This window comes from Paralichthys olivaceus, chromosome 8 (assembly GCF_024713975.1).
Source record: "Paralichthys olivaceus isolate ysfri-2021 chromosome 8, ASM2471397v2, whole genome shotgun sequence".
NCBI classification, from domain to species: Eukaryota; Metazoa; Chordata; class Actinopteri; order Pleuronectiformes; family Paralichthyidae; genus Paralichthys; species Paralichthys olivaceus.
Genome location: NC_091100.1, coordinates 23,333,187 through 23,350,501, shown reverse-complemented (window position 1 = coordinate 23,350,501; position 17,315 = coordinate 23,333,187). Strand labels below are relative to the sequence as shown.

The 17,315-nt window shown below is 40.5% G+C and overlaps 1 protein-coding gene across 5 annotated transcripts in view; it reads right to left on the bottom strand.

Moving 5' to 3' along the window:
- The window catches only part of LOC109627592 (SEC14-like protein 1), a 31,264-nt gene that overhangs the window by 3,740 nt on the left and 10,209 nt on the right, over positions 1-17,315 (bottom strand). For 2 of the 5 annotated variants that reach the window (XM_020084220.2, XM_069530487.1), the window contains 14 exons: positions 9,347-9,496; positions 8,115-8,246; positions 6,634-6,762; positions 5,985-6,258; positions 5,639-5,748; positions 5,168-5,357; positions 4,442-4,530; positions 4,099-4,169; positions 3,038-3,209; positions 2,715-2,849; positions 2,402-2,536; positions 1,571-1,822; positions 1,296-1,486; positions 908-934 (listed from right to left, as the gene is read on the bottom strand). In XM_020084220.2, the coding sequence (XP_019939779.2) occupies positions 908-934; positions 1,296-1,486; positions 1,571-1,822; positions 2,402-2,536; positions 2,715-2,849; positions 3,038-3,209; positions 4,099-4,169; positions 4,442-4,530; positions 5,168-5,357; positions 5,639-5,748; positions 5,985-6,258; positions 6,634-6,762; positions 8,115-8,246; positions 9,347-9,496 (2,057 nt within the window). The remainder of the gene's footprint in view (positions 1-907; positions 935-1,295; positions 1,487-1,570; positions 1,823-2,401; positions 2,537-2,714; positions 2,850-3,037; positions 3,210-4,098; positions 4,170-4,441; positions 4,531-5,167; positions 5,358-5,638; positions 5,749-5,984; positions 6,259-6,633; positions 6,763-8,114; positions 8,247-9,346; positions 9,497-17,315) is intronic. The other 3 variants (XM_020084224.2, XM_069530490.1, XM_069530488.1) reach the window with 2 other exon arrangements.

Here is a 17,315-nt window from a genome sequence, read left to right as displayed (position 1 = left end):
GAGTGGGGGGAAGACATGCAGCAAAGGGCCGTGTCAGAACCAAACATGAAACCACTGCAGGAGGACTGATGCTGTTTCCGTTGGATACGATATTAAAACTAGAGCCATGAATCACACGTTTGTTTCATAAATGACTTGACCGATTAACTGCTTCTGACGAATGACATGAATGACAAGTCATTTTTGTATTGCTTTGTAGTTATCATCCATCCTGTTGGTGCGATTCTAACCTGGGGGCAAACGGTTTGACAGGTGCTTACATAAAGAATTTAACATTTACATAAAATGTAAATTCTAAAGTAACGTTGAGCATTTAAAATCAAGTTTCACTGCATCACAAGAAACAAAACATGATTCCCAAATGTATTGATGTGTAACTCTCACCCAAGTGTGCATTTTGTTAAATACCACTACAATGAGTTAGATGGTGATCTCAAGTCAGTTTTAGAAAACAAGATAAAATGAAAAAACAGGGAAACTGAAACCAAAGTGAGGTCCAGTAGGTTGGGCAGTAAACATGGATGAGTATTGAAAACCAAATGCCAAGAAATGAATTTGTATGTGGATAAACAATGTCGGTGTGTGTGCGATTGGATACACAGAAACAACTCTGTGAACTTAACTAAGATTCCTGATATTGTTAGTCATGCAAGCAGGGTGACTGAAGCCAGTGAATTAAACTGTAGTCTCCGTGCAAGGACACTTTCTCCAGCGGGAACAAAGTCCTGTTAGTCAGCGCTTAAAAATTCTAACTTGAGAGCAAAAACAGATGCGATCAAGCATCTCTTTGCTGCATTAAAATCTTGACTGCCACTGAGGAGCCATTCAGGTTAGCAGCCAAAAGCAGCAGCAATGAGGATGAGGAGCTAGTGCTTAAGGAAAAGGGGGCAAACACTGAGCCACTTACAAACTCTGCACATCACAGCAAGCGGTTCTTCATTGGAAGAAGACAGGGCAGGAGGAGGAAGAGGAGGAGGAAGAGGGGGTTGTGAGGGACAAAAGGGGTGGATTGGAAAGAAAAAGATTAACAGAGTTTCCAAGGGAAAGATGTATCCTCATTTTAAAACTCTGGGCCAAAAACTCTACGCCTTAACTGAAATTTTTAGATGATTGAATCATACGTGTCACTATGTAATAGGTTGCAGAGAAGGAAAATGTCAAGAGGGCATGAGTGAGAAATCAGCAAACATAAAGGAAATTAAAAGTTTGAAATCAAAACTACATCATGTAAAAACATGAAAAACTGCAAAAATATGGACTTCATGTACAATATGATGTTTTTATCACTCACTCACACATTTACAAACCTGAAGTCCTCAGAGCCCAACACCTCGGTGTAGTACATGACTTTACACTTGTGCGAGGAGACCTGCAGGGTGGCCAGCACATCGTCCACTCGGGGCAGGTTAGTGGCAGAGCAGGCCGGCATGTTGTGGAACTTCCATTGGAGGATATAGAAACCTGGCCATCGTGTTATATGGGAGCCCTAAAGACAGAATACAGGCAAAGAAAATGTTAACATTTATATTTTCTAAATGTTAAAATAATATTTATGATCCTGGATGCTCACCTGTACGCTCTCTCCCTCCTTACAGGTGAGTGGGGACTCCACCATGCTGTAATCTTGTCCCAGTGTCCACGACTTGTCGATAAGCTGGACGTTGTTGACAACTGGAGAGGTGATGCCGTGGGCCACCAAGGCCTCCTTGCGTGGCGCCTGGGGGGCCCGCTTGGAGTGGTAGATGTTGAAAACTACGTCGCCCTTGCAGACGTCAAAGTCCCAGGTAATGACTGAGGAGGCGTCGATGATTTCTATCAACAGCTGGTTGGAGGAAAGAGAAGAGGGAGAGAAGTGATTCAGTGATGTCTCAGGAAAGAAAGAAAAGAACCAAACAAAACCAATGAGAAACATTTTACAACTCTCTCTAGTTCTCGTTTTCTCACATTCTTTTTTTACTGTCATTTAAGGCAGTGTTGCGATAAAGAAATGAATCTCAAACTGTTCTCTTCGTTCATGTTGCTCCATGTTTGAGCACCAAAATAAGATAAAAATAGAGGAATCAGTGAACTTCTGTGTGTAATGGTCTCAGGCGCATCACCATGAAATCCAAACAGCTTCCAGAAGGCTGATTATGCCTGGCGATGCATCCCTCCCTTTGGAATAAATTATATAACGGGACAGTAACAGCAGATTATGATTCAACATTTGGTCCACATCTGAACTCATGAACCATTAAGAAGTCATCTACATGTAACAGCCACTAGGTGGCAGAACATTCAACAAAACTCGCCTCTGTGACCCTAATGCAGCTCTACATTATCCTGCCCTACATTCACGTAAAACATCCTCACAGGATTATCATCTTTACTTCTCACGTCAGTGCTCTGTGTTAACTCTCACCTCATGCGGCGCTCCCTTAAAAATGCTGGCGCTTTGGTAGATTGTCTCTGTCCACAGGCGGATGTCCTCGTTCTCCACCTCCTCGGCTGTGCGGTACATGGATTTGGGAACCAGGCCGCCTTCTGGTACCTCACACTGCAGAGAAAAAGCATGTATGTTCACACACATGGAAATGGGTCAGCATATCTGAGGGATCTCCTCACGGCACCAGCTGAGATCTCAGACAGTGTCCCGTCCCAGAATGTTCAGCTTCAGAATTGAATTATTTTGATAAAAAACATCTAACAAGTTAAAATGTTCATCAGACTCTCACCATACACTCTCCTCCCAGGAAGTCGGGGATGATCTCCTTGTCGATGTAGTCGACCAGACCTCCAGGACCCTGGTAGTCATTGCCTGCATAGATGAGGAACTTCTTGCGGGTGTTTTCATCAATGAATGGACTCACCTAGGGCCAGGGGCAGAAGTTAGCAGTTTGTAAAGCTTGCATTTTCTAACAGAGTCAGTTATGTTTAAGGAAATAACAGTTTCTGTGTATGGTGATGTTTAGTTGTTTCCTCCTACATGTATGAAAATGTGGTTGGATTATTTATTACTGAATATTTCTGGTTACTGTGACTCTGTCCTGGTTCTCACCAGTGTCCATAAGACAGGGAAGACCCTGGGAGCTCTAAGGATGAGCAGCCGTCCCAGAGTCTCTGGGTAGTTGGCTTCCACAACCTCGATGATCCTCAGCAGCGCCTTGACTCCGGGACGCCACAGGTGACGCATGTTCAGCCCCTCCAGATCTACCAGACAAGTCCAACAGCTACAGAGGAGGAAGTGAGAGTATTACAGTGTGGAAGTGCACGCGCACGCACACACACACACACACATACACAGACACACACAACTGGGCTACAGCCTCTTTCTGACCACTTAGCACCTGTCACTCTGAAGTGAAGCTTAAGTGGTGAAGGCAATGCTTGCTTATCTGGATCTCCTCTCGCTCCTCCCCATGCTTTCTCCTTCCACAACTTTTTTTTCCCCTCCATGCGCTCCGACTGAGAGCTGTGATGTGACAGCCATTCATGCTTCACATTCTGTCCGTGCTCTTATCCTAGCCACCTCCTCCCGTTTGAGAGGGCTGACAGATGACAGGTTCCATCTCTGTTCCCTCACTCTCACCCTGTCTCTCCATGGCCATCTGAATCAGTGCACTCAGAGACGGGCCTCATGCATTCTTTCCATTTTGGTGGCGATAATACTCCTATGGACTCACTCATAGGGTGTGTGAATGTTTGTGTGTGTTCTATCCAGGCTGTAACTGCTGAACTGAATCCAAACAGCCTGAATTTTTTGGTGATTTAATAAAAAAAGCAATTAGCTTTGTTTTCCATTATCATTTTCTGGATGTTATTTCTTTTAGGATTAATCATTGTTAATTGTCCGTTTTTTTACTTAGTCCACTTTGTAGTTTTTAGTGCACTCCTGTCTTTTTTATCACAGTCGCCTGAATTATACATTTCAGGAGCCAGATAATGTTGAATTGTTTTTTTTTTTGTTAAACCAACAGTCAAAATATTAAAAGAGATTCAGTTTACAAATACATTTAGCTTGGATAAATAGCAAATCCACAAATCTGAGGAAAAAAACAACTGGAGAACATTGACATTTTGATTTGACTTGATCGACTTTGATCAGTGCTAAAAGTTTACCTGATGGGTCGCCCAAACACCTTGGTGTTCTCCTCACAGCGCCTCAGGCCCTCCTCATTGATAGACAGCACCTACAATGACACGATATACACTCATTGCTCTGTGTTTTTACATGTCGAGCGTTTGGCGTTCACATTGGTAACCAGGGCAACGTACAGTGTGAGCAGCCTTATAAATAAGCAGACTATTTATGTATTTCCTGTACATAAACATCCTGATGTTAATACACCTGTCAGGACACTGCACATTCATTTCCTGATGTAATCCAACTACCTACTGCCTGTCCTATAAACCCATACTGAAACATGCAATCCCAAAGTGTGTTGCAGCTTGTGTTACGTACATGTCTGAGTAGAGACTCCTCTCCCAGAGCGCGGACCAGTCCTTTAGTGTCCATCTGGCCAAGCCTTAGGATGTACAATGGACGACCATCTAGACCAACAAAACAAACATTTACATTACACTGTTTACACTCTGCGAGGCTGAAAGTTAAGTGGAAAAGGCTGTATTATGTGCATGTCTGTTCTTCTGTTATATAAAGCAGTAAGTGACTGTGTACACTGGGAAATACTTTCATGGTTTGCCCTTGTTGATCTGGAACAAACACTTGTGGAAAACATGAAATGAGATTAATTGTCCACTGATGTGGGGACATTAAAGCCAATTAAATTTGATTTATAATGTCAACAGCTGCCTTCTGTTATAAATAAGGAAACCAGGGCATGCACCCAAACCAAAAGTGTTTGTGTGTGTGTGTGTGTGAGAGAGAGAGAGAGAGAGAGACTGTGTAAGCTATTTGGGTAACCAAGTTGAGCCAACAAATTGGCTTAATGTTTAATTCACGTCCATGGCTAAAGGCTGAGAAGGTTGCTGAGAATGGCTCTAGTGTGCCTGCCTGCATGCAACTTAAGAATGGGAGAAACTGGAGAGCCAAGATCTTTCTCCAGTTGACAGTACAATCATAGCCAACTCCAAGATGGGCAACATAAATCAAACGTGAACATGTGTTTGCACACGTCAGGCTGCAGCACTTAAACTTGAACAACTGTGTTTGCAGATGCAAACCAACCTCTGTCATGGTGGTGCCAGCCCCCGGTGTAGTAGTCCTGCAGGACCTGTGGTGAACTCCAGGTTTCCAGCAGGTAGTCCACCTGGTGCTGCTTCCTCCAGGTCAGCGACTGACACAGGATCTCACGGGCCTTGTCTATGTTGAAGTCTCTGGCCCGCAAGAAACGCAGGATGTGCTCGTCCTTAGGGATCTGGAGAGTAAGGGGAGAGTGTTAAGCTGTAGTTTACTTTGTGAGCAAAGAAACAAAATCACAAGAAAAGAACAACATTACTACTACCAGTGTCACTGCAAGTTTGCAAGTTTAAATCATTTGTATCGCAGCAACTGGCTGCTCAGTTACATGTAGCACGTAGTTGAGAGCTGACAGACTAAAATAGTCAGAATCTGTGATCTACGTAACTTTTTGTGTTATACTCGTCTGTAGAGGTCCATGACAATGATATAATATGGAATTGGAACATTTTTGATCACCTTTCCCTTGTGTGTCTCCTGCAACCATTTGCGAAGTCTGATCAGACAGCTCTCCTGCAAGGGGGTCAGGTCGCCAAGGTAACGTTTGATATAGTCTGCATCCAGCTTGTCTGAAAAACAAAAACACAGCAGCTCTGGTTATAATTTAGTTCAGGCAAAGGTCAACTAACCAAAATAATGTGACACCTTCACTGAAACCAAAGTCAATTCTTGTTCTTTCTTTGTCCATTTCTTTGCCTTTAATGAATAACATTAAAATTTTGCTTTGCTTCGAAGATTATCACCATTATAACTTATGCATATAAGAAAAGCAGCATTTATTTTTCAAGCATCTGCAGGAACAGACCTTCAGGTGTACCGGCCAGAATCTCAGTTAGGCTGTCTGTCTGAAGCGTGGCGATGTCCTGCTTGGTGTCTTGGGAGGTGCTGTCCTTGGCGTTGGCGGGCAGTGGAATAGAAACAGCGGGTGTGATCACGAGCTTGGGGGGGTCAGGCGGGCTGGTGGATAGGCTGGTCGGCCTAGGAGGAGGCGGGGAATCGGAGGAGGAACTCCAGCGGGGTATGTGAGTGATCCCCTCATCTTGTAGCTCCTTTAGGTAGAACTCAATTATTTCTTTTCCCTGTGAGGAATAGCAGGAGAGGATGTGAATCCAATGCAATTAATATTAACAGAGGAATTTGGGATACAGGGCCAACAGTATTCATGATACTAAATATGTGGAAAGTCTGGGCCCAATTGCACAGACATTCTGCAGCACTCCATATATATATATAAAATGGCTAAAGAGATTATACAAGCTTACTTCTGCAATGACAGCAAGAGATGGACTGACAGACTTGTGCTCCAGAAACCTCTTAATACCAAAGTCACATAATACATTGATGTGTGTTCTTTATCCATGCAGGACCCATTATTATGCTGTTAACTAAGAGTCCTCACCCTAACCACTATGGTACATATTCTTAATTAGGTGTAACCACCGAAACACACACACCTTGTTGATACTGCTGGCATACTGCTTCATAGCAATCTTTTCTACTGTGCTCTCAAAGCCAAAGAATGACTTGATGTCCAGACTGGCGGTCTGCTCAAAGCACGTCCACTCCTCATTCTCCGGGTGAACCTGTACCAACATATAAAACGTTCCAAGTTAGATTTTATACCGTATGCAAATGCATGTTTCTATGGTAAGCCCACACCCAGCATCATTCAACGATGACTAACACAGAGAAGATTTTTCATACTGTGCACTGACAGTGGGAGGTGTGTGTCATTCTGTCCATATAAAATTAGCCAGTCCTTTACTTATCAACATTTCCCAGTAAAACCAATATGATGCTAACTTATAAGAACACACAAGTGCTGGTAAAGGGTACAAAGGTTAGGAAAGTCAATCAAAACATAGGACAGAGTCAAATCAGAACAAATCATCAGGATTCACTGGTGAGTATCCTTCACTATTAAGCACCATTATTTTCCATCCATCTTCCAGCTGATTTTAGCACCTCGATGGCAGCTCTACAGGGGTGGGGGGAAATCACCATAGAAACATTTTCACCGTTCAGGCTACAAAATTATTAATTTTGGAAAGAAGTCCAAAGCTAAATGCTTTCTGAGGGCAGTGTACTGGTAGCTTCAATACCCTTAGCTACCAAAATATTTTAGCTCCAGCCAGGTCCATTAGCTCTGTCCATCCCAGTTACTGTTCGCACAGTGTGCTTAAGCACACAATAAGAGCTTCTGTGTGGCCTTGGACCTAAAATTTGCACGCTAGTTGGTTGGAGGCTAATTCAGTGTGCTTGACCTCATTAACTCAGAGCTCATCCAGTCATGAATTGTTAGATCTGAATGCAGAGCTCCGAAGTAGAGCTGGTAGAATACAGAGGACATGATGGTTTCAGAACAGTTTAAAAGCATATGTATGCCTAATGTATTATTATTTAGCAAAATTGAATTCATAATAAACTTAATTTGTTGAGTCATACTTTTACGTCTGCATTTCCCAAATAAAAACACTTATATATAACACTTAGAACTCAGATGGACGCAAGCACGCACAAACCAACCAATGCATCTCACTTAGATGCATGTTGTATCTAAGTGAAGGACAAACAGAGAACTAAGTCTATTTCTTTTTTATAACATCTTTGCCCCAATGGTATGAAATAGCTCGCCATATGCTCAGTGCTGGTCTAAACATGGCTTATTCTGCAGGGAGGCACGGCAGAGATTAGAGGAAGCACAAATATTAAGATTGGTGTGCTGGCAGCAGCTCATCATTCAGCAGCTGAACGGCTTCAGAGGATGTGTTTACTTGTTTGTGTGTGTAGGTAAGCGACTGAGTAAAAACACAAGGTGTTGAGTATGTTACATAAACAGCCAGGATCACAGGATCAGGGTTTATCCACCTGTACTTTAAAACCCAAACACACACTCATGTGTTAAAAGCTATGTGGAGGAATGTATTCTACTGACCGAATAACAGCACGTCTCATGGATGATGACCCTGTTGGAGAAGGTCTCATTATGGGACTCAATGTGCAGCGTCCTCTCCTTTCGGTTCAGAGTGTTTTTCTGGCTGAAGTAGACGTAGTCCACACCAGCGATCTGCAAACCACATGAGGCAGCAAATTTACACACTAGCTTGAAAATGAAGCCACGTCCCACGAATAAGAAAGACAGAGAGAGAGCAGTGGTGGTTGAGGTGCTGAATGAAGAGAGCAAGCACCAATAGCAAACACAAAGCAGAAAAACAAAAACACAAACCGTAACCCTCTGATGAGGTTAGGTTCTAAAGCACAAAAAAAATCCACTGGAAGATGTTGCATTGCTTAGTTTTACATACATATAGAGATGACTTTAAGCTCAGTGCTTGTAGTCTACTCTGAGTGACAGAGACGGTGTGAGCAACAGATACACCAACAGTCACAATAACTTTTCTTAAACAAGTTTTACTTTGCAGAATTACAATATCAACCTTGTTTTGATTAGTAATAAATCTTATGTAAGATACATCATAAACATCATCATTTTGACTTAAACATAATCATCAATTCTGTTTTAACTACTTAAGCATTTTCCAAATCTGTTGTATAAAGATACAAACTACTTATGTCATTCCAATGTGTAATTTCTCATTATAGATATCTACAATTCAGTTGAATTATTATACTATAGTATATCACATTATATTATTTTTATTCCAGTTTCAGATATCACAATTTAATTCTGACTATTCATAATTCAAGTTCATGATATCTACACCTTTCTGACAGGTTCAAACCTACATTCTTAAATTGAGGAAAATTCAATATATCTTGAACTTGGATTATGATTAATCAGAATTAAATTGTAAAAATCTGAATCTGGAATTATCATCCTAATTAAGTTGCAAGTGTCTATAATACATATAAAAACAGCACTGTACAAAAAAATGAAGTTGCTTTTAAACAAAGTGCTTTGTCTTTTTACCTGATTAATAATTAATTACTCAAAAAATAATTAACAGAATAATCGATTATCAAAATAATCAATAGTTGCAGCCCTATTGTGTATGTGTAAACAGTTGGAAACAAATGAACAAACTACTTAAACCTATTTAGTTAAAGTTTAAAACAATGTAATCCTCTGAAGCAGGAGGGAACCATAACAACCATAAGGCACTGAGCTTGAGATGCACATTATCTGAAGATCTATGAACGCCATACCCTTTTGAGCAGGCGTGGAGCGTCCACGTCCAGGGCACAGCGGCGCTCAATTCTGTGGGTTGATCCATCTTCACTGGCCTCCTCAACCATCACGTCACTCGCCACAAACATGGGAATGAGATGACAGGTGGGGAACCTGCGCTCATAGGCCTGAAAGAGAAAGAGAAATTGTCAGTTAACACAGTGGTTTTTATAAAAGTTTCCATCTTCTCTTCAGAGTCACAGCTCACAACTGGCTGGTGACTATACGACATCATATGGCTGCTCATTTCCCATCAGAAACATACTTTATACATATTTCAAACTGTATCCTCAATCCTCAACACATAATTCTTTTGTAGCGAGATTTCCAGTAATATAATATAAGATAATGTCCGATGAAAGCCTTTCACAGATGTATTGGTGTTGGCATTTGTTTACAGATATGTAACTAAATGAAATCTTACTAAATAAACTATGCGGAATAGATAAAATAAATAAGATTTACATTCTTGATTGAACTTCTATATATTTAGTTGTACTTGAGTTTTCTATTTATTTACAGTTATTATTGATAGAAATTATGGTAAATCTGTACAATATCAAGCCTCAATTACTTTTTCTTTGGCATGAGGGTCTAATAACAACATCTTAGGAATTATTTTTTTGTAATGTGGATATCGGCTGATATATCAGCCAGGCTCTAACTTCCAGTGTTTGGACAGAAGTGTTATTTAGAGACAGCTTACTACAGCTCCACTACTACACTCTTTATTTCAGTACAAATGCGTGAAAAGCTCAGGGTAACTGAGTTAAATAAAAACATATAACTACAATGGGTCTTTTACTGGAAACTAATACAGTACATTCTGAAGAATCTGAGAGAATCAGAACAAAACAGTGCAGCCAAACAAGTGTGACGCCAAAAAAAAATCCCCTTCGTACTTTTCCAAAATTCTCACTTCGGTTAAGCCACAGTAGAAGAACTTTAATTCTTTTACAACAAAGGGCTCCACACAATAGGCTCAGCTGTGCCAAGGGGCCACAGTGTCTCTAAATTGCTTGTTTTCACAAATGCAAATCATAGGCAAACTTGTAGAGTGGCCAGCCAGCAGTTATGCAACAGGGTCGTGGCTGGTACAATGTGCAGCAGTACCTATTTCCTCCTCTTTTCCTTAACGCCACCAGTCTTCCATCTTGGGTCTGACTGGCATAGTTACATAACTGGCAAGTCCAAACACTGAATGATGCTCGTGATAAAAGTTAGTCATAACACTTAGTTAGTCTGAGATGCTTCCGTCATGTGAACTTCCCGTATGAACCCACATTTTCTCATCTGACAATCAACCCTGAAATGTGAGTCTCCAAGAAGCGAAGCAATGCATTTATGAGTGAATGATTTTTATAATAAAATGAAATCAGGGAAGCAAAGACATACATAAAGAAAGAAACGGAAGACAGGATGTAGGGTTGGAAAAGGTGCATTGCAAACCCATCACCTGCAAATCTACCACATAGACATACACCGCAGATATACAGTATGCCTGAAAATAAGGGTGCCAACTGAGATTTAAGTGCAAGTACAAGCCAGAGCAGAGACAGACTGTTCAAGACCAACTGAAAGAGTGAGTGCTTCTCACAAGACTTTTGCGGTTGGCTGAATTAGTATCAGCTGAACCTTGCTGATAAAAGTGCTGTTGTTCTGTGGAGCATAGAACAAACCATATGTCTGAGTGAAAACCACGAGAACAGGTGAGTGTGTGAAATAAGATTGAAATTCAATTATTTGTTCTTGATCACAGCCTTTTGTAATGACTGATCAATGTGCATGTGACTTTCAATATAAATGGTTCATCTATACGACGAGTGTGGATAATAAACACGTTCACATAAAGAAACAAGCACGAGAGTAGGTTCAGACTGGTTTGTTTTGTGTCCGAGTTGGCAGTCAGTAGGATTCAACAGCTCCTGGCATACCACTACCAGGGCCACTGAATCACTCAGCTGCCTACTGTCCACTGAGTGAATTGTGAGTTCTGTTTTTCAGCCCTGATGCTCTGGAACACTGTGGGTCAGGTTTTGTCCTGCCGTCAGCACAACAGCGCTATACAACAGAAAACATTAGTTTCACCCATTAAAAACCACCGTACCGCAACAAAAATACCATACCTCACACAATAGACTGCATACAGCACTGTCATAATCAACTAGTAGATAAAAAAAAAAAAAAAAGAGTAAACTTAACACACAGCACAACTTGTATCTGTCCCTTGCGCACAGAAAACAGCCTGACTGTTTTAGTGTTGAAAACAGGAAACGGGGAGAACTAGATAGCAGGCTATTCTTGAAAAGGGGGAATATATTGGCATGCTGCTGCATGAGAGACACAAACTGGACACACTTTCATCTCAAACACTGAAAGTTCGGACCATTATGAAAACAAAACTCATAAAGTTTTACTGTGAATGAACTGTTAGTTTGATGCTTGAAATCAATCACAAGGATAAATATTATAAAATACTTTTGCACACAATACTCACTCACTGAAAATGAACAACAATAATGAAGAAAGTAGGTCTATTATCAATTATCATACACTCCATTATACATCAGTACTGAATTTAACAAAGTACCACAGTTTTCAGAATCTGTTGCACACGACCATGTCCTAGTTAAACCTTGAAGCTTGTCTTTCCAGTATGTCATGTTTACATCTATGTCATCTGACACTACAGAGAAACTCTTTCAGTAACCTGTCATCAGGTGACGTCCTCTGCAGGCATTACTCACAATACATAGCTTAAAGTCATCTAAATAACACTATGTCAATATCCACGTCATTAGGTATTTACCCAGATAATGACTAGGCTTAACCCACCTTTGCTATGGCTGAATTCTGGTAAACAGTGTGGAAGTGAGAAACACTTCACAAGTATTTTTTAAGTTTCCCTAATATTGCAGAGAGATAACTGCAACGATGGGATTCAGCCCTTCAACCTGCTGCAGAATCTTTTGAATTCAACAACAGATAATGGATCAAACATTACAAGTGGGGTGTGCTGAAAACAAACTATAGCTTCACAACAATACACTGTGTATCTGACACCAGGATGTTCAATTTCCTTCCATCTTACATTTAAGCTATGCAAGATGGGAATTCTCAGTGGGCACCCAAAGCATCATTTTAACAACAAACAATCATGTGCATACATGACACGGCCCTTTCATTTAGACCGTCTTTGGCATAAGGAGCCAGGATTGATGGCATATCAACACCAACTGCCATGGTAACCAAGCTCCATCACAATAAATATTATGTGTCCGCCTGCTTCAACTCTTGTCTGGAATGCTTCAGCGCACTGAGTTAATAAAAACAAATATACCAAAAAAACAAACAGTGTCCAGACTTTAAAATCCAGTGCATGAATAAGAACGACCAGGAGAACATAGTCTTCTGGACACCATAGTGATAAGATATGCTAAGACACATTTACCTTGCCAATCCATGTGAAATGGTTTTGGAATTTTGGCTGGAGATTTTATGTGCTTTCCAGGGTCACACAAGAGAAAATTCAAAAACAATGCGTGGTTTCCTAAACCCTTCCTGTATACTCAGAAAACATTTGCCCTTGGAACACAGGCAGTGTGGATAAGGGCATATGGATGAAAACTAAAATCTATTCCGCTCAGGAAGGGAGATTCAGGAAATCCAGTAGTTCAGAGGGGATACATAAAACACTTTCAGAATACAAAGGACTACAAGATGCATGTATACGCCTATTGTTTACAAGAGGAATGTTGGCAGCCCAGTCATTATCTGGCTTGAACTTTAGGCATAAAAAAACAAATTTATATATAGCTGCTAGCACACTGCAAACAAATACAGGAAAAAGCTAACTAGGAACGTGGCAAGTTTTTTTAATCAAATCTTTTTCAAAAAAATGATTAATCAAATTTTATTTTTATGGCCCATATTCATAAATCACAATTAGTCTCAAAGTGCTTTAAAAAGGTGTGACATCCTCTGTCCTTCAACCCTCAACAAGAGTAAGGAAATACTACAAACAAAACCTTTTAACAGGGGTTAAAACTTAGAAACCTCAGAGAGAGCCACATGTCAGGGATGGACAGAAGTGCAAAAGATGCCACCTGTTACTGAGAACATCAGCAAGTTAAGAGTATTTACAATATTGATTTGAAGAAACAGTTTGTAACATAATGGAAAGTGAATGAATTGAGGACTTATTGTCAGTAAAGACAGTTAGTGAGTAGGCATTTTGTTTATCAAGTAGTCTTGGAAAATAGCAGTCCACAATCAGCTGACACCACGATCAAGATCCACCACCACGCTCAGATGCCACCATAATCCACATTCCATCGTCAGGATACTGTTCCGCCATCAGGATCCACCATCAGCTGCCACTATCCACATTATAGCAAAAACTATTTAACCATAAAGTGACATTTCACCGAAAAATGAAACACTGTTTACCCCCTGAGAATCCAAAAGTATTTAGTGGACTCAAACACTTCACCCACCCCTCCATCGGCATAGCGGAGAAAAAGACAATTAGTGAATTTTCCTTTTTCTGTGAACTATCCTGTGCACATTAAACAGATGAGAAGCCTCGAGAATCAAGCAGGGCAAGAAAAAGAGTTGATTGAAAGTAACTTTTCTACGAGAATTGGTGAACATTCTCTAGTTTGTGCTTCCCAAATAACATATGTATGTACATACATATATATATATGTACATACATATATATATATACCAGCGGATTAAGTAAATCTTTGCAGAATAGATTGAGGTATAAGCAATCAATATTTTTTTGAAAAGAACATTTTTTTATAGAATTTTATAGAGAAGTGCACATTAACATTAACCAGCACAAGAAATTGTGCTGAGCTTTGGAGTTGCTTCCTGGGAATAAGTACTGGTTGATGATCTCGTGTCTCCTCTACAAAATTAAGTACAGCACCGACATGTAACTAAAGTATAATACATTTTATTCACTGCTCCCGGCTGTTAACAATATTGTCTTTAGAATCACAAGAGGCCAACAAGTTTTCTCTTTTCGTGACTGAAAAGAAAAACCAACCGGTTCTGGCAATGCCCAATGGCGAGTACGACACTACATGTACACACTCTGGCTTTTTTGTGTGTACATATACTTACCTTATATGAATATTTGCGCATGACTCATTAACTATATGTGTACCTTCAGGGCTCCAGAGTGCACATGTGACCAAAAATATATGTGAATTGCAATTAAAAATTTGAAACTGATATGTCTGTATTTGATTGAGTTGATGAAAAGTGTGAACAAGGGCTTTCCATTATGCACCGTTAATACAAAACGAATAGCGCTACTTTTTCTGCTCTGATCCTGAAGCAGTGGTGCTATTTGTTTTGTATTAGCGGTGGCGTGACATGCAAACGAGAGATAGTAAACTGATCGTGCAAATGTGAACGTTCCTTCTAACGGGTGTGCCCCGTGTTGTGGTAAGAGAAGGGAGGTGACGGGATCAAAACTATGTACTACAATAGATTGACACAAAATAGTTGCACCTGCCTGGACAGAAAGTAAGATAACCCCAAAGGCAAAGCTGTTGTAACATAGCAACTGAGGCAATATCTGATGTGTGTTTTTAGCTACAGCTGTTCACCAGAAACAGATCGAGCTGCAACTTGTGGAGACATTAACAGACTTGATCGTAGATGTTCTGATGAAACAAGTTTTACACAGCCTTCACATGAAATTTAGTACAGCCAAGGGTTGTTTTTGTTGCACAGGACCAGATCTACTTGGATGCGTTAGATCTTTAATAGTGCGTTTCGCTTATTTAGTCAATCCTGAGAGTGAGAAAAAGGTCAGTCTGCTTAGATGAAGTTGAAAATCCTTGGCCTGTAGGTCTCCTGGGTGAAAAACTCTGAGCGGTTAACTTCCTTGGTGGTAGGATCACATCTCCGGGGCTTATGAAAATGGTTGTGTAATAGAGACGACACCGCTACTTATTATATCAGATGGCTCTTCTGGTGGCTGGGAAACATTTTAGTAGGGACCACTTAAGATTAAGATATTTGATGATGACAGCTTAGAGATGAAGTGAAAACACCCTGAATGCACAAAGGCAGGATGAAGCAAACGATGTAGCTGAGTTCTCTAAGTACTCACAGAATAAGAGCGACTTACTACAGTGCAGTGTGAGAAAGAGTTAAGATGTTCTATTCATCAGTTCATTCATTGTAATGTGTAAATACAAACTGTGCTTGTTGTTTGCCTAACAAACAAATGAGTCAGGATGACTTGCACAGTTTGTCTCAGAAACCAGCAGCATACACAAACTGTATTATACACAAAAGGATAACCAGCATGTGTAAGCAAGTGCTGCCTGAGAGACAAAAACTTTCCTTCTACCATTTCAGTATCTTTCCATCTCACACACATGCAGTCACACTGAAAAATGAGGACCATAGTCAGACAAGTAACAACAAGCAATAGAATCCAGAGGGCTGCCACACTTCAGTCCTTCCCTGTAGCTTCTCTCTGATGTGTCCTCCGAGACCCAAAACAAATTGTATAATGACTATCCACCACCTTTGACATCACATACAGACAAAATATGGCTCTGAGTGAGGACCACTGACAAGGGTATGACGTCACTTAGCCAGTGTTTGTTGGCAAAAATCATTACGAGTTACCACATACCACCTCGGGCAATCCTGGGACCTGTCGAGGACGTCATTAGAGGGGTTGAGATCACACGCTGGCCTGTCACCTATTTGGATCTATGTTGGGCACTGTTGACCATGTGAATGGCAGCAACTCTTTGCCTTGAATAGATGCGAGGATGCTGTGTGGTGGACAATCAAAGTCACAACAACATTTGAGATTGCTAGCCCCACAGATTAATGATTCACCCCAGGCTACCACTGGACACTAGTTGAATACCAAATTATATCACATTCATTAATTGAGACAGGTTGTCACTGACACACATCTCACTTCTGAAAATAATGGTTTGATGCACAAAAGCTTGTTGGCATTCGTTTACATAATGTGAGGTGAATAGGTTATAGAAAATGAGCTTTAGCGAGCAGTACATGGAGAGGAAAATTCCTTCTGGTTTTCATTTCTCAGAGCAAGGCTATAACAACCTAGGTCATTGATGATGACAAGGGGGAGAGGCCGGGAGGCTACTGAGAAGGCAGCTTGAACATTCTATGTTTCTCCTGAATGACTCAAAAGCAGAAGGGAAAGTATGGGAAAAAACCATAAAAAACACAGGCCTGAAATAGGTACAATATCTTTTTTACATGAGAAGTAACAGGTTTCATTTCAGGCAGGCTATACAGGTTTATCAGGGTAATAGTGATGATAGAGAGTAATGGAAACTGCCTCAATACAAACAATAGAAGTGAAGGTATTTGTTGAGATTTTATTGCCTTAAATTGTATTTACTTGATTACTGCATCTTCTTGGGAAATATCTGGCCCTAACGCAAAAACCACAGCAATAATTGTAATTACAGTATTTATTCCTTGTCCATTCAAATACAATATAAAAATGATCTCATGTAAAATCATGTTTTTTTATGTCAGTGTTCAAAGACTGTGAAAATGTATGTGACTGTGCCTTAAAGATTCAGAGTCTTTTGTACATTTGAGCATATGCTGTGTAACGATGCACATTTTAAAACTTTGTCAGTACAACCCTGATTGCAGTTTACAGGATTTAGTTGAGAGACATTTTTGTTGAGTTTAACCACGATAAAGTCAAGTTCACTATGTTTTTAGGATCCACAGAATGTTGGCAGGACCATGGTTTGGTCCGATAAGGTTTTCCATAAGATTTTTTACCATAGCCATTTCAGACATGTCCTGCAGAGGATCTCCAGGGAATTGGGTCCAGACTTTTTAAACATATTTCATTTCACACATGAACTCTGCAGGATTTAGGTCAGTGGTGCAGCAGGCAGATGCAGGACA